General features: G+C 41.0%; 1 protein-coding gene across 6 annotated transcripts in view; it reads left to right on the top strand.

Annotated features, from left to right (window-relative positions):
* Positions 1-1,342: 1,342 nt before the first annotated feature.
* The window catches only part of SSX2IP (SSX family member 2 interacting protein), a 36,049-nt gene continuing 9,649 nt past the window's right edge, over positions 1,343-27,742 (top strand). For 2 of the 6 annotated variants that reach the window (XM_005294452.4, XM_008166610.3), the window contains exons 1-10: positions 1,962-2,091; positions 12,916-12,976; positions 15,515-15,646; positions 16,410-16,579; positions 16,822-17,022; positions 18,732-18,842; positions 19,895-20,030; positions 21,224-21,299; positions 21,383-21,560; positions 24,955-25,105. In XM_005294452.4, coding sequence (XP_005294509.2) covers positions 15,604-15,646; positions 16,410-16,579; positions 16,822-17,022; positions 18,732-18,842; positions 19,895-20,030; positions 21,224-21,299; positions 21,383-21,560; positions 24,955-25,105 — 1,066 coding nt within the window. In that variant the 5' untranslated portion in view covers positions 1,962-2,091; positions 12,916-12,976; positions 15,515-15,603. Of the gene's footprint in view, positions 1,454-1,543; positions 2,092-11,930; positions 11,950-12,915; positions 12,977-15,514; positions 15,647-16,409; positions 16,580-16,821; positions 17,023-18,731; positions 18,843-19,894; positions 20,031-21,223; positions 21,300-21,382; positions 21,561-24,954; positions 25,106-27,742 lie in introns of those variants that run through there. The other 4 variants (XM_008166611.4, XM_005294451.4, XM_065554139.1 and 1 more) reach the window with 4 other exon arrangements.

The following is a 27,742-nucleotide window of genomic DNA, read 5'->3' as shown; positions in this document are numbered from 1 at the left end:
ACAGGAGGTCCAGGGGGAAGTAGAACCCAGGTCTCTGAAAGCTTGTTCCGTAGCCAGTGCAACAGCCTCTCTCTGCTGTATGCTGCAAAAAAACCAAAACCAAACAAACAAAAAACCACAAGAGGACTCTGATAGATGGGAGCAAAACCAAGAAGGCCAGTTCTCTAAGACTTCAGCAAACAGTCCCAAGTGCTTGGGAAGGATGTCATGGTTGACAACATGTAAAGCAGCACACTGGTCAGGAAAGATGAAGAGAGAGACAGAGAGAATGAGAGTCCGATGATAAGAGATCACTTAACCCCCAATGGGTGGCAGGTTCTGCCTCAGGCTGGGCTCTATTGCACTGGCTGCTGTGAAATTTTATATTTTTAACTGAAAACCATTTTGTTTTGTCATGTTTTGTTCTGAGTTTGAGAAAAGGAAGGAATGAGTATCAACTGTGTTTATGCCTCAAATTCTTAGAGTTTCAGCTGTATCCAGGCCAATTCCAGAACAAAGAACAGAAACCGCATCCACAGAGTCCATAAAGTCGACAATTATTGTCATGATTTGTATTATTCATTATATAGTATTGTGTCCCTAGCCTCTGTTTGCAGAAGCTAGGAATGGGCTACAAAGGATGGATCAGTAATGATTACCTGTACTGTTCATTCCCTCTGAAGCACTTGGCATTAGCCACTGTTGGAAGACAGGTCACTGGGCTAAATTTTCAACCTAACCAGTGTCATCACACAAGATGTAAGAACACGTTAAGATTAGAGCTATTTTATATATATAAGCTAATTTCTAAGTTATTGTCTGCAAAATAAGTAGAGCTTTTAGTTGCCTAAGTAGCCTTTGGAATCACAGTTAAAGTTGCCCTCCCCTATCAAAATCTGAAATGACACCCCTATTAACCAGGGGAATAGGCTTGCAAAGGCTGTAAAATCCCCAGCATTGGGGTTTTTAAATAAAAGGTTAGAAAAATACCTGTCAGAGCTGGTCTGGGTTTACTTGGTCCTGCCTCAGCACAGGCGACAGGACTAACTGATCTTGCCAAGGTCCCCCCCGGCCCTGTGTTTCCATGATTCTTCTTTGTAACTCTACTATACTTTGTCACCCACATCTTTGTGCTTACTGATTCTATACGTTATTAGGATTTGTCTGTATTTTTCATCATTGTCTGATCGGTGACTATACACACCTCGTGAGAGTGTTCTACAGTATTTCTTGTCCTTTGCCTAAATGAGATCTGACATATATAGGTAATAAGGACTTTAGTTTTCATGCAAGTCTGCACATATTAACCCTAGCACGCCTCTTTCCTTCCCCTCCCCCAAGCAGGGCTATTCTTTCACGCCTATAACACAAACCTCCCTTGGGATCGGAACAGCAGCGCTTCTCTCCCCACCCTTCAGCTATCAACAGGGAGAGCGGCACCTTTCCTTAGCCCCATTGCGCCTTCCTGGAACAGGTCAGCACCTCCCCGTTCCAGCGCGGAGAAGGGGCCGTTCCCAGCCGCCTTCGCGCCTACACTCACCCGCCCCCCGCCCTACACGCTTTTAGGCTACGCGGGCGCTACAAGGCAGCGGGCGGGGTGGTACCCGGCTGCTGTACGCACCGCACGGGCTGGATGAGCGCTGACCCGAGGGGCGGCCCGGCCCGGCTTAGGCGGGCTGAGTACACACGCCAGGCGGCTCCGCTACTATTTCCCCTGAGGCCGCTGGAGCGTGTGCAGGCGAACCCTGTCCTGAGGGCGGGCGGGGCCCCTCCCGGCACAGCGCGGGCCCCACGAGCCAGTCAGGCGGAAGGGCCCCTGCCCGGCGCGCAGCCCCTTCGCCCGCTGGTCCTCGCCCCCTCCCTCGGCGCGGGTCACTGGGCCCCGCGGGCGGAGGAGGAGGTGGGTGTCGCGGCTCAGGACTCGGCCTGTCAGGCCTGCGCAGGCCCTTGTTGAAGGTCTCCTAGCAACAGCCCGGCCAATGGGAGCAGCGCCGTGTCGGGGAGGGGATGGGGCGATTAACCCTGCGGGGCCCGGGCGGCAGCGCGGAGCGGCGGCGGCGGCTGGGCTCGCTCGGGAGTCGGCCCCCGGCAGCAGCAGGTGGTGCCATGCGGGTGAGTGAGCCCGCACCCGGCCATGGCTGCCCCGGTTGAGACGCTGGGACCGTTCGGCTCCCTGCGTTTCCAAGCGGCTCTGGGACCGGCCAGGGGCTGCCGGCGGGGGGGTGTTTGCAGACGTGGGGGACACTCGCGCGCGCGCGCGCACACGGGGGGGGGGGGAAGAGTTTGCAGACGGGAGGGACGCGCGCGGGCGCGCACACGCGGGGTTTGCAGACGGGAGAGGCGCGCACACGGGGGGGAGTTTGCAGACTGGGGGGCCATTCACGGCGAGACTGGGGGAACGCTCACGCACACACAAGGGGAATTGGCAGACGGGGGCGGGGTTGCTCCTGCACATACAGGCGGGGTGTTAGAACAGTTTGTATAGCGGGGGGTTGCTGAGAGCTAATGAGCCAAACTGTATGTGATGGATACCCCTGGAAGCCAGGGGGTGCCTGCGGCAGCACCCCTACTTTCACCACTTATGCCGGGGGGGGGAGGGAGTTTGCAGATGTGGGTGCTCTTATACACACCAAAGGGTTGCCTGTTTTGGTTGGATGTATTCCTGGAGATTTCATCATGTGACATAATCTTTAATTAAAAATTAATTCTTGGAGACTCCAGGACACTCCTGGGGGGGCAGGGACTTTTGTGTGCAAATGGCTGAGGGGATGCTTGTGCACACACGAGGGGGGGAGTTTCCAGATGGTGGGGGGATGCTTATGCACACATGGGGGGAGTTGGCAGGCAGTGGGGGGATGAGGAGTTTGGGGGGGGGGGAGGCACCTGTGCATGCACATACTGGGGGGGACGGGAGTTTGTAGGTAGGGGGAGGTGCCCATACCCACACCAAGGGGGAAGTTTGCAGACTGGAGTGGGGGGGTGCTGGGAAGAACACGTGTGTACACACACGGGGGGGGGGGGAGTTAGCAGGTGGTGGGAAGCTGGGGTGACATGCTTGTGTACACGGGGGAGATTGCAGGTGATGGTGGCTGCTGGCGGATGCCTGTACGTACATGGGAGAAGATTGCAGGTGGTGGTGGGGAAGTGCGTTCACACACAGTTTGCAAGGGATGCGGGGGATGCACTTGCACTCACGGGGGAATTTACAGGTGGTAGGGGGAGTTAGTATGTGGTGGCAGCTTGGAGGGGATGTGTGTGCACAGGGGGAAGGGAGTTTGCATATGGTGGGGATGTGTGCACATGGTGGGTGGGAGAGTTTGCAGGTGGGGGGGACGCGCATACTCCTGGCAGTGGGGAATGCACCTGTAGTGGTCACACACATGGGGAGAGTTTGCAGGCATTTGGGTGCACATAGTTTGTGTTGGGGGAGGGTACTGCAAACTGTCTCCAAACACAGTATTGTAATTGCTTTAGGGAATTAGGCTAGTGTGGGCAACTGAACTGCATAACCTCTGAGCAGTAGCGCTGAAAGTGCCAGTGTAGCATCTGTTCTTGTCTCTTTTTTTTAAAGCTGGGGGTGGATAGGAAGGAGGCTGATAAGTGGTGTGTAAGTGTATGTGAATTTTATTTGTATTGTGGGTTTTCCGTGCTGTTCCAAGCTTTATAACTAAGTACTGTGTTCCCAACCTCTGTATTCCTCGCTGTCAGTCATGTTTGGAAGCAGGGTGGAGTAGTAAAGATATATTCCATGGTGTCAAATTTCTCAGGGGCAACATTTTGTTGATGCTTAGGCTCTAACTACACCAACTGTCAGATTCAGGGTAATCTGTAGGGATGATGCTGTACTGGATTATCCAGTCTGTGTACAGTTTTCAGGTTGCTAGCTGAACCCCTGCTATCAGGCCAAACATGTTGATCTGTGTGAAGCTGAAAGTAGCAGATGCTTCTAGGCTGGTGAAGGTCTTACATCTGTTTTAAGAGTCCTGTGAATTTGCAAAATTATTCTGGGTTTTGCTGTTAAATTGGTTTAACATTGGAAATCAGGAGTTGTAGGAGGTAAGAGGCCATGGTGTTTATTTTGCATTATCTTGACCCTTGTTTTGCTTTTTAAAAATAATAATTGTTGATCAGGATTTTCTTTTTATTTATAGCAAGATAGAGTAAATTGTTTAAAATCAAATTACAATGCAAGACCATTTTAATATTATCTATTTTTGTATATCTTTAGTCATACAGAGCACTTCTCAGTTACCAGGCTAGCATGCAAATAAATATAAGTAACTTTGTAGCATCCAGTATGTCCTTCCTTTAGGTATGATGGACACCTTGCTCAAGTTTCAGGGGAATGGTTTGGATTTGAGTAGAATGGGAGGTCCATGAAGTAGGATTTGACTTTATTAGATGACAGATTCTTAGTAGTAAACCAGGAGGAAAAGTGGTTTTGAGAGGGGACTTGATATCATTTAAAGCCATCATCAAATGAGGAGTAGCATGGAAGTAAGATTTTTTTTCCCCACACTGGCGAGATGGAGAAATGGGAGAGCAAGAGACAGACCCCTGGTATTTGAAGTGAGTAGAGCTTGGGCTGGAGAATAGAAAGACCTAGGTAGGTAGGAAAATATCTTATCTGTATCTTGCAAACAAAATTAAAAGGAAAAGCCAAAAAAAATTTTTTTTAAAAAAAGTTGAATTCAGAAAGAAGGTTCAGGGAGTGTTCGGGGACTAAATAGAAAAGTACCAATGCTAAAATCTTGGTGATCATTAAAGTGAGGTATAGTGGAAGAAGAATGTTTTGTGCTAGTCACATGTAGTAGGTGTTTTGAATACAGAGAAACAAGAATTAGGTACCCAAGATCTCCACAAAGAATACTTGGTTGGATTTTGTCATGGTCAAATGCAGCATTGAGGATGAGGTAAAAGTCAGAAGAGAAGATTGACTGAATATATCAGATCAGATTCAATACCATAAAGCCCATTGTAAGCTATTAAAAATGCTAAAATGGCCACCAAGTGTTGCCTAATAGGGCTAGAAAGAGATACCTAATAGGGAGATGGTAATACTCTCATAGTAGAGGGATGCTAATGTGGAGATGAACTGGGTACGTTCAAGGCAGGATGAGGATTTGGGAGCTGGATGGAATATTTCTCCAGTGGCTGAGTGAAAAGAAAAGATCAGTCATCTGTAAAGGCAGAAGGCATGGTTGAATCTTGCAATAGTAGATGATGCTGTATGTAAAGAGTACTGAATGTACTTAGTGAAGGGGTGTGTGTGTGGCGGGGGTAACTTTGCAGCTCAGCATTTAATGTTATTCTAACTTCATGGTGTAAGGAGCTAGGAACATGATGGAGCAATTGTCTAACATTCAGGCATATGAGTTAACTTTTACCAGATGTAAGTGTATGTGTGATTGTAGGTGTATAATTGGTCAACTTCAAATGAACATTTTACTTGTTAAATTGCAAGTCTTCTTAAAATGTAAATTAAATTGAGAAATACAAAATACAAAAAAGAACATAAGAATGAACCTACTGGATCAGACCAATGGTCCATCTAGTCCAGTATCCTGTCTTCTGGCTGTGGCAAGTGTTTCAGAGGAAAGAAACAGAACATTGCAATTTATCGAATGAGCCATCCCCTGTCATCTAGTTCCAGTTTCTGGCAGTCAGAGGTTTAGTGATACCCAGAGTATGGGTTCCTGATCTTCTTGGCTAATAGCCATTGATGGACTTATACCATGAATTTATCAATTTTTTTTTTTGAACTCACTTATAGTTTTGGCCTTCACAACTTCTCCTGGCAATGAGTTCCATAGGTTGACTGTATGTTGTGTGAAGTACTTCCTTATGCTTATTTTAAAGCTGCTGCCTGTTAATTTCATTGGGTGACCCCTGGTTCTTGTATTATGTGAAGGGGTAAATAACACTTCTCTATTCACTTTCTCTACATCATTCATGGTTTTATAGACCTCTATCATATCCCCCCATAGTCTCTTTTTCTGAGCTGAGCAGTCCCAGCCTTGTTAATCTCTCCTCACATGGGAGCTGTTCTATACCCCTAATCATTTTTGGTGCCCTTCTCTGTACTTTCTCCAATTCTAATAGATCTTTTTTTGAGATGGGGCAACCAGAACTGCATGCAGTATTCAAGGTGTGGGCATACCATGGATTTATATAGTGGCATTATGGTATGGGTACCCAAACTCCAAAATGGGGCTGTCTCACAAGACCATAATATACAGATGCATTGAGTGAATACTACAGTACTGCAGGCTGAAAAATTTGTGATTTGCTTTTTTCAAATTAACTTTGACGAGTTTGAATAGCTTAGACGGACACACAAAACTCCTTAATTAAAAACTCTGAATGTAGAAAAATGTTGGCAAAATATGACCCATGCATATTTCTGTGATTAATATAACTGACCTCACTAAACTAGGTTAAATAGTTAACAACTAGTAAACTAGGGTTTATGAATTTCTGGGGTCCATTTTTGATTGTCCAGTAGTAACTTTTTATTATAACTATAATGAAAATAGACTTTTAAAATAGACTTAGCACTAATTGCAAACTAGATTATTAAAATCTGTGCTAAAATAATGAGCAGCTGTCAAGTTTTAAAGGGGGGGAACCTAGATTTTCAAAAAATAAAGCAAGTTTCTTATGGCATTTTGATAGGCATAAAGTTGTAATTTAATGACTTCTGTGTGCCCTAAATTTCCATAGGCTGATATGTTTTTGTTTCATCTGGATAACAGCCATCTGTGGAGGGGATTACTAGGCAGATGTAAAAGCTTTAAGCAGCTTTACATCTCCTTTTGGAATTTAATCGTAGCAGAAGTAATAGTGTTGTATTTTAAGTAAATGTTACCATATTTTTTTTTGTTCTGTTTTATGAACAGCTTTCTGTGTATTTTCTGTGAGGCAACTTACAAGTTGCAACATACCTGCATTCTGCAAAATGTAGTGACTAAAATATTTGGGGAGTGGCTGTTTATATTTGTGATATTCGTTGGCTGATTGAAGTTGAGTATTTTCTTTTTGTAGAGTAGTTCTGACATCAGGAAAAATTAAAACTTTCTGAGAGAGAAGAGAACTAGTTTTGGAGTGGAATTTTCTGAACAACTTTATATTTTATTTTACTTTCGTGAAACTGCCCATCTGGTGTTGAGCGACCAGATGGTGTAATGTGACTACATTCCAGTACTATGAAAAGCTATTATGTTCTGACACTTGTTTGCCTGAACTAGTTCTGAAAACTGTAGGAGTAGCAGTCTACATAAGTTCAAACTTGACATTCAAAATCTGTGTGCTTCAAACTAGCATTATATGTTGTATATGGTGAGCCCTGTAATCTAGCTACTACACCTCTACCCCGATATAACGCGAATTCGGATATAACGCGGTAAAGCAGTGCTCTGGGGGGGGGGGGCGGGGCTGCGCACTCCAGTGGATCAAAGCAAGTTCAATATAACACGGTTTCACCTATTACGCGGTAAGATTTTTTGGCTCCCGAGGACAGCGTTATATCGGGGTAGAGGTGTATATATAATTTTAAATTGTGCCACAAATTGAACTCATAAAACTAATTTATGACTGTAGATCTGGTTTCCATTTTAAATCATTATTGTATATAAAAACATAAGAATGGCTGTATTGGGTCAGGCTAATAGTCCAGCTACCCCAGAATTCAGTCTTCTGACGGTGGCCAGTGCCAGATGCTTCAGAGGGAATGAACAGAACAGGGCAATTTATCGAGTGATCCATCCGTTGTCCACTCCCAGCTTCTGGCATTCAGAGGCTAGAGACACACAGAGTGTGGGATTGTGTCCCTGACCATCTTGGCTAATGGCCATTGATGCTCCATGAACTAATCAGATTCTTTTTTTGAATCCACTTACACTTTTGGCCTTCACAGCATGCCCTGGCAATGAGTTCCGCAGGTTGACTGAGTTTTGTGTAAAGAAGTACTTCTTTTTGTTTCTTTTAAACCTTCTGCCTATTAATTTCATTGGGTGACCCCGGTTCTTGTGTTATATAAAGGAGTAAATAACACTTTGTTATTCACTTGCTCTACATCATTCATGATTTTATAGATCTCTCATATCGCCCCTTATTTGTCTCTTTTCGAAGCTGAAAAGTCCCAGTCTTTGTAATCTCTCCTCATAAAGCTGCTCCATACCCTTAATCATTTTTGTTACCCTTCTCTACCTTTTCCAATTCTAATAGATCTTTTTTGAGATTGGGCGACCAGAACTGCATGCAGTGTTCCAGGTGTGGGCATACCAGGGATTTATATAGTGGCATTATGATATTTACTATCTTATTATCTATCCCTTTTCCAATGGTTCCTAATATTTTGTTAGGAATGCATTAGCAAACAAACAAGAAATAGTTTTATGAATTGTTTGTCAAAGAAAAAGGAAAAACAGGCATATCTCCAATGTGTCTTTGACATTTTGGGGTTCAACCCAGACCAGCGAGAGGTTGTGTTACTGCCTGCCCTGTAACCCTGGGTGGCTTAAATGCTCTCCTGCTGTGGCTCACAGCCCAGACACCAAGAGCGAGCAAACAGGTATGCAATTCCTTAAGTGTCTGTGTGCTGTGAAGCCCTGGTTTAGCACTCTGACCTCAGCAGCCTGCCTACAGCACAACAGCCCCACCAGCTTTGGCTACTAGTTGCAGGATGACCACAACATGCTTCCAAATTTCCCCCAAACTCTCTGTCCTAAAGTGTCCAGCCTGCTCCTGGAACATTCAGAGACATTATAAGGTTCATTGCTCCCATAAAGAGAGAAAAGCACAGCTTATTACTTTAACTGGTGCTATCAATCACGTCAGTTCAAATATAGCACTAGGTTGGTTTAGATTAAAAGTAAAACAAGTTTGTTTAATCAAAAAGAGGCTTTAAATGCATTCAAGTACAGGGGTAAAGACAAAAATGGTTATAAGCAGATAAAATTAAAAATACATCTTCTAATGGCTCAGACCTAACTTAACAAGTACAGTCTTTGTTCAGGATTTCTTACCCATGGCTAACTTTCTCTCAGTCAGGACCTTCCACGGAAGTATGAGGTGCTGGTTTCCCTTGTTTTCGTAGGTGAAAGATAAATTAGGAGCTCTCTGCTCCTCTCCTTAAATCCAGCAAACCTTTGACAAGTGTCTCTCGTGAAGTTCATTGATCTCTTGCTGTTCTTCCCTTCCTGTGGACTTCCCATCCCTCTGTTGATTTGTATATAAATGGTGCTTCTATTGTTTTGATTCTATAATGCTTACCTTACATTAGAGCTAGGTAGATATCCCTTCTTTCTTGTCTGGGGGAAATACTGTTTCTCCCTGTGTTTAGACTTTAAAGCATAATATTCGTGAGTATTCATAGTGCCTCATATGGAGATAGTCATCACCAGTGTGTCACAGGGTTTCATAAAATACATCACTCAATACACTTTTATAACACTAATATTGTATAGAATCAGTTGATTCAACTGCTTATCATCTGAGGTTCAGACCCCCGCCAGAGCTCTTTCCCCACTCACTAAGTTGATGACTTTGTTTGATTTTTATGTAAATGTGCCTTGATTGTCTCTGCCTGATGGCCAGGCTGGTCAGACACACAAATACACATTCCATTATCTAGGGCAGGCTCGGTTTATGCTTTGCTTGCCAAACACATTTTAAGAACATAAATCTAGCACACATCCATAATGCTTTGTACACACCTCACGCAAAAATATTAATGATTAGGATCAGTCAGTTTTTAGTTTTCCAGTGATATTACATGCCACTTCTTGGGTATATATCATGGCAACGGTGTATTAGGTGTAGTGAGTGTGTCAGGTCTGACAAGAGTTGCTGACACAGAGTAGTTAACCACCAGTGGGCGTCTGCATCACTGTGTTGCTATTAAAGGGGTATTTTTATTTTGGAGAAACGTAGTCTGAGTGCAGCAGAATATTCAGAAGGTGCTGAAACTATTTTTTTTTTTTTGGAAGGGAAAATAAACTACACAAACAAATGCTCAGTAGGTAGGGAGGGTGGTTGGGGTGGAAGAATGGGAGGGAATGGGGGGAAGGGTTTGGGGGATCAGAGAGAAGATGGGGAGTAGTGGGAGGGGAGGGGAGCAGTGGGATACTAGAAAGGAGGACATGGGCGTGCGTGACAGGGGCACTGGAGGAAAATAGGGGCGGGACCTTTCAGCCACACATCCCCCACCGTGTGTGTGCCATAATCTAGGAACTCCCAGCCCATCTACAGGGGTGTGACAATCCGTTCCTCCTGGAAGCCAGGTTCTGAGAGGGCTTGCCTTTTGTGGGGGTCTAAACTCCTATCCCCCTTGTGAGATGAGATCTGGGGGGGGTCCCTTGCCCATTTATGGGGATGTGCCCTCCTTCCTTGCCTCCCCGTATAAGCCAGGTTCTGGGGGCATGCCTTACTTTTCTGAGGTTGTCTAAGATCTCTCTCCCCCCTCCCATGTGAACGAGGATCTGAGGAAGAGACCCTCGGGGATGGGGGAGTTTAGCACAGGCATGCTCAGAGCATGCACAAAGAACACATTGCTGGCATTGCGGTTCTATAACTACCTTAGGAACAAGAGAAAGACAAAGGGAAGTGTATAAGTCCATTATTTAGTGGGGAAGGAGAGCTAATGATACAACATCAAGAAGGCTGAGGTGTTTAATGTCTATTTTGCTTCAGTCTTCACTAAAAATATTAATGGTGACCATATTCTCAACACAATATTAACAACATGGGGGAAGGAGCATATGGTTGCTGGGTCTCAATCTGTTGATGGCTTTGAAGATCAAGAGCAAGGTCTTAAACTGGCATTGGGAGTCAATGAAAGGATGTGAGCACATGAATAGTGTGCTCGTGGCATCTCCTGTGCATAGGTGGACTGACACACTCTCTACTCTTTTGCATTCAGCCCCAAATCCAGTAAAAAGATGAAACTGTACAATGAAGATAATTCTAGTAGCAAAACACTGGTCATTTTCAGAGATGGTTACTTTTTGGTGACTTAGTGAGGTCTCCTGATGCTGCACAACAATTTAGGATGCCTTTTGCTGGTGGTTTAGCAATTTTAGACCTTGAGGTTAGATTGCCCTTTAGTGAGTCTTCAAGTTGCTGTTTTTTAGTCTGGTTTATTATACACTTCTGGTGAGTTTTCCAAGACACAAGGATCTGACTTCTGTTTCAGGCATGGGGAGAAATCAACTGGATTCTCAAGACTTCAGTGTACCATTCCTTTTCCATTCCCATGTCTTCCTCCTGGCACCCCCCTCCATTCTGAAATCCAGGAACAGGAACTCTTGAAAGTGGCTTGCTTCTGATCCCACTGGGTTAGATTTCCTAGGTCTTCCTATCAACGTCACTGTAAGCAGTAGTAAGAGAATGACTTGAATGCACTGTGTGGCAGAAGCTGAGTGCATTTGGCCACCCCTGAAAAGCACTATTAGCCTATTAATACACACTGTGACATCATGTAATAGTGTTAATTATGACTCCTTAACTTCATATTTTATTTTTAAGAAAACATAAAATTGTGTGTGATGGTATGGGATACATCCTTCCACTGCAATGTCATTTTTCTCGTAGAAAGTCAGTTATAGTTACAAACTGCTGCTGAAAGGGAATATTGGCACTTTACAGGGAGGAGGCATGTTAAAACTTCCTTCCCTCTCCCAAGCTTCCTTTGCAGCTGAAGTCTCTGTATTCTTACATATCACTTAAAAATAGGGAGAAAGGTTAAAAAAAAAGGGGGGGGGCAGGATTTTTGTTGTTGTTTATTGATGAAATCCTATCTGTGAATCACTGGGGATTGATGCCTCAATATGACATCAATAAAGCGCAATTGGCCAATCATCGATCATTGCTATGCTGGCTGACTTTTGGACTGTTCAGGATTTCTGTGTGTATGTGTATTCCCCTCTCATGAATGAGAGGATCTGGTATAACTACTTGATTTTTACCGAGGTAAGGATTGCATAGAATTAAAGGAATTTGATCTTTGTCCGTTGCAGATATGCAAATGACAGTAACTTTTAGAGCTACTGTAGTAAAATAGTTTTATGCTGGTGTTAAAAGACTGCCTTTAAAGTGAAAGGAGTAGGGATTTTTTAGGCCCTGTTTTTGTCAGGGCTCATGATAGACCTGTCTGCCTTTTGAGCAAAGAGGGAAAACTGATTTGGTAAATGAAATTGGTTGTGCTGTGACTTGGATAATAGTCTATTGCAAGTATTAGAGAGAGAAGGTAAGGTGGGTGAGATAATATCTTTTATTGTACCAACTTCTGTTGGTGAAAGAGGCAAGCTTTTGAACGACACAGAGCTTTTCTTTAGGTCATATTGCAAATATTGTAAGGTTGCCCTTTGATTATAAGTAAGGCTACGTTTTAGTCATGGGTATTTTTTGTAAAAGTCGTGGACAGGTCACGGGCAATAAACAAAAATTCATGGCCCATAACTTTTACCAAAATTACCAGTGAATAAAATTTGGAGGGGGCTACCCGGGGCCCCCACAGGTGCTGGAGGGGGTGCGGGGGAGCGCAGGCAGTGATGCGTGGCTCGGAACCCCCACTGGTGCTGGGAGGGTGCTGGGGGGGTCTGGCAGGCTCCCTACCTGGCTCCGTGGTCCCCCCCCAGCAGCAGCAGAGTTTGCGTGTGGGAGGGGGCAGGGGGTTGGGGTGAGGCGGGCTCTGGGTGTGCTTACCTGGGGGGCTCCCCGGAAGCGGCGACATCCCCCTCGCTCAGATGCTAAGCGGAGGCATGGCCAGGCAGTTCTGTGCGCTGCCTCTGCCTGTAGACACCGCTCCCACAGCTCCCATTGGCTGCGGTTCCAGGAAATCACCCTAACTTACTAAGACAGAGGACTAAAGTGGTTGGAATGGCAGTAATGTGAAAATGTCTGTAATTTGATTTGTGTTTTCTGTTTTATTAACAGGACTGCGATGGGTAATACTCTTGATCTGAATTGATGGATCCAACAGAAGCTAAATGAACATGTAAGAATTTTTTTGTATGGTCTTTGTATTGTGCATAATTTTGGGTTTATTTGATAAAGATATAGTTGATTTTGGTGGGAGAGAGGGAAGGGAAGACCCTCTTCTTAAAGACTCTGCTCCTGAAATCATGGGGGTTACATGAGAATCTCAGCTTTCATTGAAAGTGTCTAGTCCTTGTGGTTTCAGAGAGATGCGGGAAACATGAATCTTAATAACTTAATAAACAGAAGATAAAAAAGAACCAGTTCTTTTAAATCTCTTGACTTTTTGGGGCCTGGCTCTTGACTTTTGTACATCTGGGGTTGGCACTACTGCACTCATTTTCTCTCTTTCTTTATAACCTTGTCTCTACCATTACTCTTTTACACCTACGTTTTCTGATGGATACATTTGCATCAGTTGGAATGTGTTAATTTGCTGCAGCTATTGAGTAGTAATTCTATACCTTTTTACCCTGGTAAACTTATACCTGTGAAGCATTCTCCCAGTAATATGTCCTTTTTCCCCAACGTTGGGCCTATCATTGTATGGTTGCACCATAATGACCTAGAGCTAGGGCAAAGTTAAAAAGGTGTAGGGAGCTGTGAATGAGGCACTCGTAACCTGTTCTTTGAATTTCCTGAATAATTTTGGGTTTAAATCTCAACCATGACACTATGCTATGCTTCCTTTCTTTCTTTTTTAAAATAAAACTTCAGTCTGTAATACTTCGATTTTTTTAACGCTTGCCATGCAGGGATCTCAAAGCACTTTATAAATACTAATGATTTAATTGAGTCTCACAAAACCCCTGTGCAGTGGTGGTATTTATAATTTTATTTATTATCCCCATTTTATAAATCAGGAAACGGAGAGAGCCCGAATAACTTGTCCAGGGTAACACAGGAAGTCTGTGACATATCAGAAAAAGAAGCCAGAGTTCCTGAGATCCAGTCCTGAACCTTAACCAAGTCTTAAGTTTTGGGGGAAGGAGGGCTACAGCATACTCCTCTGTCTTCCAAGCTGCCATTTTGAGCTCCTGAATAAAACACAAATCAAAGAAAAATACCTCTGTACTTCAGTTCCCCATCTTGAAAATAATTCACAGGGATGTCTCCAGGATAAACTCACTGCCATAGTATCTAGTGGCGACACATTTGAGTGCCATAGAAAGACTTATAAATAAATTCTGTCTTCAACCATATTCTAAAGATGGGCTTAAGAGTCACAGACCAGTTAGAGTAAACCTCTATGTTAAGTATGCATCAAGCAACCATTTTGGAAGGGTAGGTTTTAATTGCTGTAGACAACTGAAGTCTAAAGTCTTAACTGCTCTGCTGCAAGTGGTTTATTGCAACAATATCTGACCAAAATATACCTGTGCTGTGAAAATCCTCAGAAGAAAACATGAAACTCATGTGAGGGTATCATCCAAATTGTTCGTTAGAGAGGTAGGTGTGCCTCCCTGTGGGGTGGAAAGTGGGTCTGTTCCCCTTAGGGTGACCAGATGTCCCGATTTTTATAGGGACAGTCCTGATATTTGGGGCTTTTTTTTTATATGGGCTCTTATTACCTCCCCCCCCCCCCCAATCCTCTGTCCCAATTTTTCACACTTGCTATCTGGTCACACTAGTTCCCCTAAAGCTGCAGATATCCATGGATCTGTGTGGCTCTCAGCATAGCTGTGAGAGGTAAAGACCGTGCTTGTGGGGGCCTTATGCCACTGTCCTGGTTTCTAGATCCAGGGCAGCATGGCATCTGTGGGTCTAATGCTGCTTTCCCTTTCTCCTGGAAGACCCAGCCAGCTTTATCTTATGAGTACAAGTTCTTTTGGTTTCCAGAAGGCCAGTGCTGTGGTCAGTGGCCAGGCCAAGAGATTTGTTCCATTCAGCATATTTGGGATCTCCGACCCTATTTTTTTCTTCCAATTGTTATTTCAGATTTTAAAAATACAAAATTAGGCAAAGATTTGAACTGATTGCCACGTGGTGGGACTTTTCTTTAAACTTCAAACCTATACAAATTTTCCTCATCAGGTTGATATTCCTCCTTTGCTCCTATATCACGTATACTAATTTCAGAGCTTGGAAGACATTTATTTTTCTGTTAGGTAATAAGCCAACAGAGATGAGTCTCTGATGAAACTGTACTTAACCAAGTAGTGACTCTTCTATAAATAAAATTATGTTGCTTGGTTATAAAATTCCTTACTACTTAAGAGAAACGGTCTTACTGTTTCTCTAATGATGTACACCACTATAAAAAACAATTGGATTAGTTTCGCTGCATCGTGATTCTTTATCCTCTTTATGGGATGCTTGGTGACTTAATTTGTAGTTTAAGGTTATCTAAATACCGTGCGCCAAAAATGGTCTTGTCTGGCTATCAGTATTTAAATATTGGTTCTATTTATTGTGCTGTAATCACTGGGTTTCATAGATTTGTTTGTATATAGAAAGTTTATATGGCTTGAGGCCAGGGGCATCTCTTGTATGCCTGATTGTATCTAACACAGCTAGAAGATTATATTGTTAATCTAAAATGTTCTTGCTATTTTAGGAGATGCCTATGTAGGGGATTTTACCAGCAATTGTACTAAATGCTTTACTGCTGAACCAGTTGCTCAGGTACCTTGGCTGTCTGTTGCTATGGGAGATTGGAAGACTATTACAGTGCCAGCACTGTCATCAGGTAACTATTATAGTTAGAAGACAAAACTGGGAACAATTTTAATTTAGGGGGTTGGAGAATCACTAGTGGTACAATATTTTACACGCTGCTAAACAGTTAGATTGGAGTTTCATTCATAACATATCTAATTCCTTAAGTGGAAATGTTAAATAATATAATCGTGTTTATACTACAATTTCTACTGGTTACGGTAGTTTTACAGAATTGTTATCACTAAAAATTACTCTACCATATGTGAGAGAATGCTAAACATTCATGTTTTTTACAGTCAGTGTATGTCTCACATTGCTGTAACGTTCCTTTTGTTTTCTGTTTCTCTTTTGTCCTGTGTTTTGATTAACAGTGTATTAAAGGCAAGACATTTTTTTTTTAATGTATGCGGGGTGGTGAGGGAGTAGGTTAAAATGTACAATGAAACTTAATATGTAAGAATCCTCAGTATATTTCTTGGGCATATATGAGAAATAGTAATCCAAATAAGCAAATGAACTAGTAATTAGAATGATTTTTGTGAGAATCTTTTTGGGGGAGGGGAGAGGAATTTTTTCATGAAAATGCCTTATTTAAAATCTTGTTGATACTTTACTTTTTGGTAGAAACTCAAATTAGTAGCATTTTGTTTACAGTATTTCCCCCCAAACTCTTAATAGTTCTAAATGTCATTTCTAAAGTTGCTAAACAATGATGAGTAATCCTGTTTTAGTCTCTTGAATTGATTGAAATAATTAGTCCTAAACTTGTTTCATAATATTTTGAATTGTAGCTAGCAAAATCCCTTATCAGAATACCTCAGAAAAAAAGATGTCCCCTTCAAGTTTAAACATGCAACAAGTGCTACGCTCGCCACTGCCTTTGTCCAAAAGTATGCACAGCTTTTTCAGTGCCTTCTGCACAGAAGAGAATGTTGAACAGAGTATCTCCTATCTTAACAGGGTAAGCCACGTTCTCAAGTGGGGTCATTTAATATAACTGTCAATTAGTTGTGGAAATGAGTGTGAGTGGTCTCTGGGGTGAGAGTTTATTCCCATGAAGTAGGCTTTTCTTTGGTTACTAATTGAAAGCCAAGGCGGTATTTTTTCCTTGCAAAAATGAATGTCTTCTAGTATGCTGTGTGAGAATTTTGTCAAGGATAGAAAGAAATTTGTCCAATTATTGCTCTCTCTGTCCCTTACTAGGAGTTGACAACATTAGGTTTCCCTTCTCTTTATTCGGAGTGCAAAGATAAAGAATTAAATGTAGTATCGGTCTTAAATTGTATGAATGAACTGCTTGTACTCCAACGCAAGAACCTCCGAGCTCAGGAAGAGGTGGAAATCCAGCATCTGAAATTGGGTAGTGATATGGACCACCTGCAGAACTGCTATGCTAAAGTAAAGGTAGAAAATCAATTCTCTTTAACTCGTATCATAATGCAATGTGGCATTTTCAACTAACAAATGTTATGAATTTTCAGTAAGGTTATTTTGCTGATTTATTAAGACTTAATTGTCCTACAAGTTTTTTTTGTGAGATGTTTTCTAACTGATGGAAAACTCATTAAATGTAATGAAAAATGAGTGGAAGAAATAGCTCTCTAATAAAGACATGAATACGTCGTGAACAGTTTAGCGACCAGCTGTTCCTGAGGAAGATTGATTAGATTAGAGGGTGGTAATTCATTATGGAAATGAAGATCTTGTAAGATTTGGCTGGTTTATCTTTAAATGGGATATTGTGAGTGTTGCTAGATTTTCCAACCCTAGAAAATAGATTATTTCATGTAGCCACAAGAAGTATAGCAAGCTTACTCATGTTGCTGTTCTAACATGCCTCATCCTGATTCCAAAGGACCATCTCCAAAGGCTAGAGTATAGCCCATTCTCTATATCCATTCAGGTTTTGGCTTCCCTGAGAGACCTGAGGACAACTGTCCTGTTGCAATGTCTATTCAAAAGCAGTCATCAACACTTTTGGTTACTGGTTTTGAATTTAGACCAAATTGGTAGATGAGGCTCCATAATCTGTTACAATCCAGCCTCTCCCAAAATTTTAGGCTAAACTGTAAATGACAGTCAGTTATTGCTAGTGACTTAGATGGCATGAACTGAATGGAAAAATTGTATTTGAAAGTAGGTATAGTTGCTTTATTAGCAGATTCTGAGTTGTGTCTCAGCTCTAAAATAAGCTTCTTTTCCATGGTAACATTTTAGCAAGGCAGCTTTTGCTTTCAGTGCTTTACTTAGCCCCCATAGATCTACTTTGCAAGAAGATTGACTACCCCCTACCACTTTTGCTATTATTTGTATCACAATAGCACCCAGAGGTCACAGTTTGAATCAGGATACCCTTTTTTATACACTGTGCATGAACCCATAGGAAGACAACAATTCTATCCTGAGGAGTATATAATCTGCATGGAAACAACTCTAACATGTAACATTAAAACGCTATTGTACAGCTGCACTCCTGCTTTTAAAAAACGTAACTTGTGTATTATATTAATCCCCCAGCAAAGTCAGCCAAACTACTTACCCCATGTGCAGGTGGTGTGTTCAAGGAGAGAAACTGCATCTTACTTCCACAGTGCTTTTGTGTTGAAGCAACCCTAATTTGGCCCACAATATGTAACTTTTTTGTGTACCTTCCTGCCTCCTCCAAAAGCGGTAATGATCATTTTAGCAGAAACATCCAGCTAATGTACTTATCCAAGCCAACAAAAGCTCCAACATCTAGCTTCTCCTCTGACTTCTATGGAGAAGGCATGCATTGCAGCATATTGAATACTTAATAATTTAATGGCAGTGAAAGAGTAATTGCATTCAGTATCAAACTAAAAGTAGTAATGCTGTGTTGCTTGTATTCTTTTCCATATTTAACTCAGTAAAAATCCCCATGAAGTGGAGTGCTACAGAACTAGCAATCTGCTGCACTGGGGTAACCATATTATCCAGGCCTCTTGCTGTAGAAATGAAGGTTAATTTGCCATGAAGGGGCCTTGCCTGTGTATTGGACTTCTGATATTTCAGCAAGAACAAACTTGTCTCAAATTTAATTTTTTTCTTTTGTAAATTTTAATTGAGATTGAATTATGGGTCCTTTTTTTTAGGAGCAACTGGAAACTTCTAGAAGGGAAATAGTGGGACTTCAAGAAAGAGACAGACAACAGCAATGTAAGAACAGAAATCTGCACCAGTTACTTAAAAATGAAAAAGATGAGGTGAGTCAGCCTGTATATCTACACAAATCATTCAGAAAACCTCAGGTTTTAGTAGCATTTTATTTTAAAAGAATACATAGGCTTGCATAGAGAAAGTTAGCAAATTTCATGTGTGGTCACTGTGAAGTTTGGCATACTAGCTTCTCAGGGGTTCTCAAACAGGGGGTTGGGACCCCAAAGGGGGTCATGGGGTTATTATGGTAGGGATCACAAGTTGTCAGCCTCCACCCCAAACCTCGCTTCATCTCCAGCATTTATAACCGTGTTAAATATAAAAAAAAGAAGTGTTTTTAATTTATAAGGGGAAGGTGTACTCAGAGGCTTGCTGTGTGAAAGGGGTCCCCAGTACAAAAGTTTGAGAACCACAGTGATAATGGGATGCAATTCATGTGCAAATGGGGTCGACGGGTTCAAATGATAAAAATGGTGGTGGTCTCATTGCATAAGTACACGTGCAGACCTGTGATGCCTTTTTTAATGTGTCATTCTGAGATAAGTCAGCTAAAGCCTGGCTGCTAGGCTCCGAGACCCAGCTATTTGCCAAAGCCTTTCTAGTAATGTATAACAAAACCAAAGTAAAACTTCAGATATGTGTAGGAGAGAAAACAAAAAATGCAGCCAAAACTTGGAATATCTCCTTGAACCTGGAAGAGGGAAAGGCTAAAATCCACTTGGAAGTTTACTGTAAACAATACTTTGCCTAAATTAACTGTATGGTGCTTAGGGAAAACCTGAGCGGGAGTTCTGTGTGCGCACACATGTAAATACATTTATTGTTGTTTGGATTACAACGATGCCTAGGCGCATTAGTCATGGACCTGGATATTTACACAATTAGCTTTTCCCTAGTGCCTATCCCAGTGATGTCCATATGTAATTAGCATCTTAATGTTCAGCTAAAAATATTGGACAAACACTGAAAGTTACTACGCCTTAAAATTTATATTTTATATAAATATTTATACCAAGCTCTTTTATTTTTGTGTTTATGTTTAAAGAAATGTATGTGCATGAACTTTAGTTGAAAATTTATGGGGTTTTGGTTTTTTTAGGTACAAAAATTACAAAATATTATTGCAAGTCGTGCTACTCAGTACAATCATGATATGAAGAGGAAAGAAAGAGAATACAACAAACTAAAAGAGCGCTTACATCAACTAGTCATGAACAAAAAGGATAAAAAAATAGGTAAGTAAAGTCTCCCACATTGTAGTGATACAGTAAAGCTGCATGTTCAAGATATTTACTTCAGCTTCTAGCATTAACAATGTGCCAAGCTCCTGACTTAGAATGCCCTTTGGTATCCAAAATAGTAGGTCACAAAGAAGGTTTTGCATAAAATATGTAGCATTTAATTAAACTTAACTGTTCATAGACTTAAAGAAAACTGATCTTCTATTTTTGCTAGTGTAAGAGTGCCCTGTAAGAGTTTTTGAGTATCTCCCCTTGTCTTGATAGGCACAAACCAAAGAAGGCTAGTTGGCTGCCTGGTGAGAATCATGATCAGTTCCTAAATTAAAACATTTTCACCCTTATAATTTCTATCTTTGCTAGTACCACTTCAGCTCTGATGGTGGTAGGAACAACTCGGAGTGCTAATGTAGACTGGGCTGTAAAGAGCACTTTAAGTACTATATTTGTGTCCACCAGCTATGAGCAGGTTTAATCAAAACTGCTTAAAATTTTGGCAACCACCTGGAGGCCAGGAACTGCACTAATGTTAGCGAAGGTGGGAGATTCTAGACAGGAAATAAAACTAGTGTAGGCACAGCCTATGGAGGGGAAGGGGGAAGCAGCTCTGTGTCACCTCATTGCAACTTTTATTAAAAAATCTTAGGGTGCTCTGCCACTTCTTAATAAGACATAAAACAAATAATGATCATTATGCTGTTCTGTCACATAGTGAGAGTGTTTCTTCCAAGACAGATGTCTTCAGCATGTGACTACAAAAGCTCCTTGCACAGCATAATGTATGCAGTGCATTGGGCATGAGATATTCGTACTGCTCTTTTAGTGTTGCAAAACTACTCGTAATGAGTATGTGGGAGACAGGGCAGTGAAGTGTCCAAACACTGCCTGGTTTATCCTGTCTAAAAGAGAGACCATCATATTAGAAACTCTACAATCTTTTTCATTTATTACTTTTAGATGTTACATATAACTTTACCATTAAAATTTCTTCTCTTCCTTCCATTATCTCCCTTTCTTGTTTTGTTTTCAGGAAGTTTTGGTCTCATGTGAGTCCAAAGATTGATTTTTATATTCAGTCATGTAAGGCTTCTTAATGTAAAGGAAAATGTAGGGTTGCCTGAATATTTAGATATACTTTTGGGATTTTTACTTCACTCTGAAATGTCTTTAATTTCCCTTCTCATTTGTAGCTATGGATGTTCTAAATTACGTAGGTAGAGTTGATGGGAAGAGAGGTGCTTGGAGAACTGGTAAAACAGAAGCCAGGTAAGTTGATACCTATATAAATATATACTTCAATCAAAGTGTATTTTGTAATTATTTATTTATTGTAAGGCTTCTGCTTTCAGGAATGAAGAAGAAATGTACAAAGTTCTGTTAGGTGGCTATGAACAACGTCAAAAACAGCTTCTAGTGGAAAATGCTGAGCTCAAGAAAGTTCTTCAGCAAATGAAGAAAGAGATGATTTCACTTCTCCCACCACAGAAACAGAAACCTAAGGAAAGAGCTGAAGATGGCATTGGGCCGGTAAGTGTTTTTATTTTTGTTTTTAAAAAAACCCCTTCTACATATTGAACTAGTACTATGCACAGTCATTGGGTCATACAAAAATATTACCCTACTTCTTAAAACTTTCCACCTGCACTAGTTACTGTCTCATGAGGGGCCCACTGTTCAAATGGACTTAAGTAGGCTGTCCGAATCCTGCATTTTGCTCAGATATTTGGGTATGGAAAATGGACTTAGGTGCTGATTTTCAATGTCCTAGTGTGATTGCACAACCTCTTAAGGTGCTTATGTTGGAAAATTGTACTTCCAGTATGTACAGTATCTAGAAAAACATGGTGATTATAAATAGGGTGGGCTCTAAGACGGACAGGCTAGATAAATCAATGTTTCTTCTAAAAATCTGCAGCTGCTATCAGGAAAACTTTTATCACTAAATAGAATGGTTTTCAGTTCTGCTAGTAATTCCCTTCCATTGTTCACACTGGGGCCATCACACATTGCTTTATTGCTTGTAGATGTTGTGGCAGAAGTGGGTATGAAAACATATGTAATCATAAAGGAATCTTTTAAATGTGCTTTAGAATCAAAACTGTTGTGGATGAGATGTCTAACAGAGCTGCTTGATTTAAGTGATGTTTTTGGGGATTGTAATTGAAATATTACATTGGGCTCGGCCTTCTTGCCACAGGGTATGAGTAATTCCCCTTAACTTCACTGAGAATTACTCGTATATCCTGCAGCAGGCAAAACAGGCCCACGGTGTGTATAGTGCTCTAATTAGTATGTCAAGTGTCTGACTCCTTCTTTAGGAAAGAATCTTACTGTAGGTTGAAATTCCACTTTATAATGTAGTACTGCAATTCAGTATTGTGGAACTGTTCCACTGCTAAGGCCCCATTTATACACAGGATGCATGTTACATACTGTGGCTACAGTCCTGTAAATGCATATGCACGGGTGGACTCCCATGCCGGCTGGGACCCAGTGAAGACAGTGGGGTTCGGCCCAAACTCTATGGGCCACCCATGCAGATCCAGCTTCAGCACTGAGGCATATGTGTGCTTGTGTACCAAGACATACTGGAGGAATAACAGGACTTTATGCTTTGTAATGAAATGTTCTTAAGTGACTGAATCAAATTTCTACAGTTCTTTGTTGATCTCTTGGGGTATAACTTTTTTTATAGCAGACTTAAAAAAAACCCAAAACACATAAGCCTCATTTAATTTCTTGGAGGGGCATTCAGCTACTTTGTAAAATGAATAACCAGCAGAGTCGAAGTAGTGACTGCTAAGTACTTATGGGTAGAGCTCTGTGCGGATACAAAATTTGGATCTGCATCTAATCTGCGATCCGCAAAAATGATCTGTGGGTGAGGATATCTGTGGATACAGAGCGGATATCTGAGGATTTGCAGGTCTCTACTTATGGGGCCTATGCATTAGCTGCTCTCCAAATGCAAATATTTTAGCAATTTTTTTACTTCTGTATATTCTAAAAATCTAGTTGGTCTAATAGATTAACTGTTTGCAAATACTCACAGTCAAAAGCACCCTGGGTTCATTTTTGACATAGGTTATAGGCACAAAGTATTAACTATTTTTTAACTTGTCTAGAAAACTCGTATGAATATCAAAAAGTTGACAAAATCATTAACTTTATGGGGGGAAAATAAATGTGTCTCTATACTGGGTAAAGCTAACTTGTGCTCCTAAGCAAAGACCTCTTAATGTAAAATACACTCATTCTGGGGTGACATTTTGGTAAACCTCTAAAAATGGAATTATAATAATCTCCTGGTAGATTTCCAACTAAAGCAGTGCTAGTTATTGATACTTATGTACAGTAATCCAATGATCAGAAACTTACTTAAATTATATATGTAAAAAAGGAAAACATAACTATTTGAACGGGGAGTACTTGTGGCACCTTAGAGACTAACAAATTATTTGTGCGTCCGATGAAGTGGGTTTTAGTCCACGAAAGCTTATGCCCAAATAAATTTGTTAGTCTCTAAGGTGCTACAAGTACTCTTTGTTCTTTTTGCTGATACAGACGCACTACCCCTCTGAAACCGATAACTATCTGAGGTTCTTTGTTTTGTTTTTAAAGCAGTTATTACTGATTCAAAACAAGCGTGCCTAAATGAATTTCGGTTTAAAACAAAAAACCCTGACATCTTTTGCTGCCCCAATGATCACACCGGTGGCTTGGCTTCTTGTTACTTAGCAACATTATACTGAGTCATGTGCAGTTATTGGCCTGGAATGCAGAGCTTTGGACTAGGGTACTATTGATATTAATATTTATTACTATAGTAGCAGCCAGAGGCCCAGTCAGGATTGGGCCCTCATTGTGCTAGGCACTATACACATAGGAACCTCAAGAAAAATTGTCTTTATGAAATTAGAATATTAAATTTCTCTCTATTCCCTCCTTTGCTGGTATTGCAGTTTCCAAAACCCCCAGAAACACTAAATTTCATTTAGTGAGTAAATGTTGCAGCATATGTAGAGGAACCGTTTTTTCCACCCTTGAACACGTCAATTTTATCTGTCTGAATTAATTTAGGATCCAGTCTTTTCTGTCTGCTTCTGAGTAGGGAGGATTTACATTGGGTGCATCAGGCCTAGGGATGCTAAAGAGAAATGGGACAAGGGAATTCTGGCTCCACAGCATTGTTCACTGTACTTCACCCCTCTTCTCACTCATCTTGCCTTTGCCCCCCACCGGTGCACTATGAATAAGAAGGAGGTAGAACCAGTTACTTGCTCTCCACAGGATAATTCTTTTCCTCTGTCTAGATGAGTAATCCCCACATATAACATTATACAAACCCCACCCCTATGTTCTTAAAACATGTCACATGCTGCATAGTGAGCTCCTCACTCCCAGAATTGGTGTTTCAAGGGCAGCTGCCAGACAGAAGATTTAGCAGCATGACTCCTCAGAATCTAAAATTTTTATATAGAATATCAGGAATGGAAGGGACCTCAGGAGATCCTCCAGTCCAAGCCCCTGCTCAAAGCAGGACGAATTCCCAGACAGATTTTTGTCCTAGATCCCTAAATGGCCCCTTCAAGGATTGAACTCACAACCCTGGGTTTAGCAGGCCAATGCTCAAACCACTGAGCTATCCACTTCAGGAAGGGGTATATGTATTTGCGTCATCAGTATCTTGCTGGCTGATATTCATTCTGCATATTGAGGGACAAGGGCAGCTAGGAAGTAATGTGGAAGGTCTGCCTTGCATAACCCCTGCAATCCGTGCATTTAGAGAGTCAAACTCCCTGCCAGGTCCAAACTGGGTAAATGGAAACTCTCAGAATTTCCTTTTCCCTCATACAGTTAATAAGCCCCATAGAAAAATATAGAGGACTGCTTCAGCAGACTCTTGTTTTTGCTTTTACAGGTACTATCAGACATGGAGGAAGATGCTGTAGAATTAAATAAAGAGAATATGTGGGAACTTTCTTGTGAAACTGTGCGAGAACAGCTTACCAACAGCATTAGAAAGCAGTGGAGAATGCTGAAAAATCATGTTGAAAAACTGGATAACCAAGGTGAGTGTCATCATAAGCCTGTATTCTGCATCATCATGATGTTTGTGGCAACTCCATTTCCATAGTGTTATTTGTTATACTCTGACCCATTTGACATAACAATACCCAAGCTAGAAAGTTTTTAAAAGAATATTAAAAAAAATCACGACACAGTAGGTTGCCTCAAGTGCCATGCAACAGAAATAGAAATACGAAAGATTTAATCACAGGAGGGCTGCGAAACTCTCATGTAGCAACACTGTTATCCCTGACTGAGGTTATCATTTATTGAAGGAAGATCTCTCATAATATTGGTTTCAGCAGAAAGATGGCCTGTGTTAAATTTGACTTCTGTTGTCTGTCATCCTGGCTATTTGAGTTACCAGTGTAGTGAAAATAAAAGAACTTGAAATAATTAAGCACAAAAAGTATCTAAATCATTTTCAAAGTTTTTGGGCTTCACATGCCTTTCTAGGGAGAACTGGCTGGTGGCATAGTACTAGTTTCTATTAATTTCTAGCTGCTAAATAGCTTTAGAAACAGCTAAAATACATAAATATTTTTACTTTTTCATTAGCTATCAGAGGGATGTTATGTAATCATGAACAGGCAGGGAGGTCACCCACGAAACTGTGAATGGGAGGCAGATAGTCAATGAAAAAATGCCTTTATTAAAATTTGTCCACACTATGATAATGTTTGAGAATGCTTGCTCTGAAGAATATTGATTTGGTAGGTTTGGGAGTAGAGGAGAAACTGGTTGAGAGACAGCTATATGGAGTAAAAAGATCATTTTGCACATTTGCAGTGTTTCTGTCATCGCTTTTTGGTTTTGTATGTGTGTACCAATGTCCAGATTCTTCCCATTAAAGTCATTAGTTCTGCCACTGACTTCAGTGGGATCAAGGTTTGGCTCATAATCCAACCATCCAGATATACAAATGGCTATGTCTGCACATTGAAATTAAAGTAACAAAACTTGTAATAATTAAAAAATATTGTGTGTGTGCAAAGGGGCGGTTGTTGTAGGAAATAAAACATCTTTCTCCAATCCTCCCCCTTCCTGGGGTAAATGTTTGGAAGGTTATAACGATAATATTGTATTAATGTTTTTCATTTGATCCATGTTTCCTTCATAAAGCTCATAGAATACATGGACCCCTTACTTTTCCAATGAAAAATAGGTCTATATTACAGTAACTCCCCTCTAGGTTTTTATAATGAAATTAATAACTCCAAAAATATAGTGGGTTCTGAAGAACTGGATAACTTTCAGTTAAAAGGTTTCTTCAGTTTACTTGATTTGTTATAAATGTAGGAACTGGGGTGGGTGTGTGTGTGTGTGTGTGACAGAGAGAGTGAGAGATGTTTGGAAATCAGATTTTCTTGAGTGGAATTTGCCATGGAGGAAAAAGGCAAATGTTTTTCAATTAAAATGTTATTCCTGCCTTGAAAAGGTCTAAAACCTTACATCTTTCAGGTTGAGTCACTATAATATTTTTTTTCTTACTTTGAGACGCTGATCTAAGCATGATGATATAAAAATGCTTAACATTTGGATCACTTTGTATTTAAGTGTCGGAGGGGTAGCTGTGTTAGTCTGAATCCACAAAAACAATGAGGAGTCTGGTGGCACTTTAAAGACTAACAGATTTATTTGGGCATAAGCTTACGTGGGTAAAAAAACCCACTTCTTCAGATGCATGGAGTGAAAATTACAGATACAGGCATAAATATACTGGCACATGAAGAGAAGGGAATTACCTTACAAGTGGAGAACCAGTGTTAACAAGGCCAATTCAGTCAAGGTGGATGTGGTCTACTCCCACATTGAGGAGGTGACAATACCAAGAGAGAGAAAATTGCTTTTGTAGTGAGCCAGCCACTCCCAGTCCCTATTCAAGCCCAAATTAATGAAGTTAAGTTCGCAAATGAGTTGTAGCTTTGCAGTTTCTCTTTGAAGTCTGTTTTTGAAGTTTTTTTGTTGAAGGATGGCTACTTTTAAACAGGATGGATTTGATTCAAATTGATTTAAATCACTAGTCAGGAAGACTCGATTTAATCGTGGATTCCTACATAAAAGTGCATTCTTGTTGGTTGTTATAACCTTAACATATATTCTTCACAGGTAGAGGAACTTTATTAAAATATTCCCAAACTGGGTCTCTTTTATGGCCTGCTGCCATTACAGGTTTTCCCTTCTAGTGAGAGAATGGTATGGTAGATCTCAAATCAGTGAAGGCTACACTCAGACCTCAAGACTTCTGGAATATGCTGTTCAAACAATTTCACTTTTGTTTCTACTGCCTGTCCCTCCCTTCTCAAATTTATCTCCAGACTTCTTCTCCTTGTCCAGATCTATTCCACCCCCAACAAACGTCTATTCATTGAACTTTTTGAAACTTTACACTTTGAGAGAGGTAGGCGATTGACCCTGTGTACACAAATTTGCAGAGGGACAATAGAGTTGAGATCTGTTATTTCTCACCTCTATATTTTATTTTATTTTATTTATTTATTTGAAAACATTTTTTGCTATTAACAAGCATGTTATTTCTGGAGACACAAATCCACAGTTTGAGAACTGCAAAACTAAGCATCTCTGATGGTATCTTCTAGACTGAGTACTGAGTCCTATTGGGTAGTTAGAAAGATTAT

This window comes from Chrysemys picta, chromosome 8, assembly GCF_011386835.1.
Source record: "Chrysemys picta bellii isolate R12L10 chromosome 8, ASM1138683v2, whole genome shotgun sequence".
Taxonomy (NCBI): Eukaryota; Metazoa; Chordata; order Testudines; family Emydidae; genus Chrysemys; species Chrysemys picta.
Note: the sequence above shows the minus strand (reverse complement) of the source record. Positions and strands in the feature narration are given on the sequence as shown.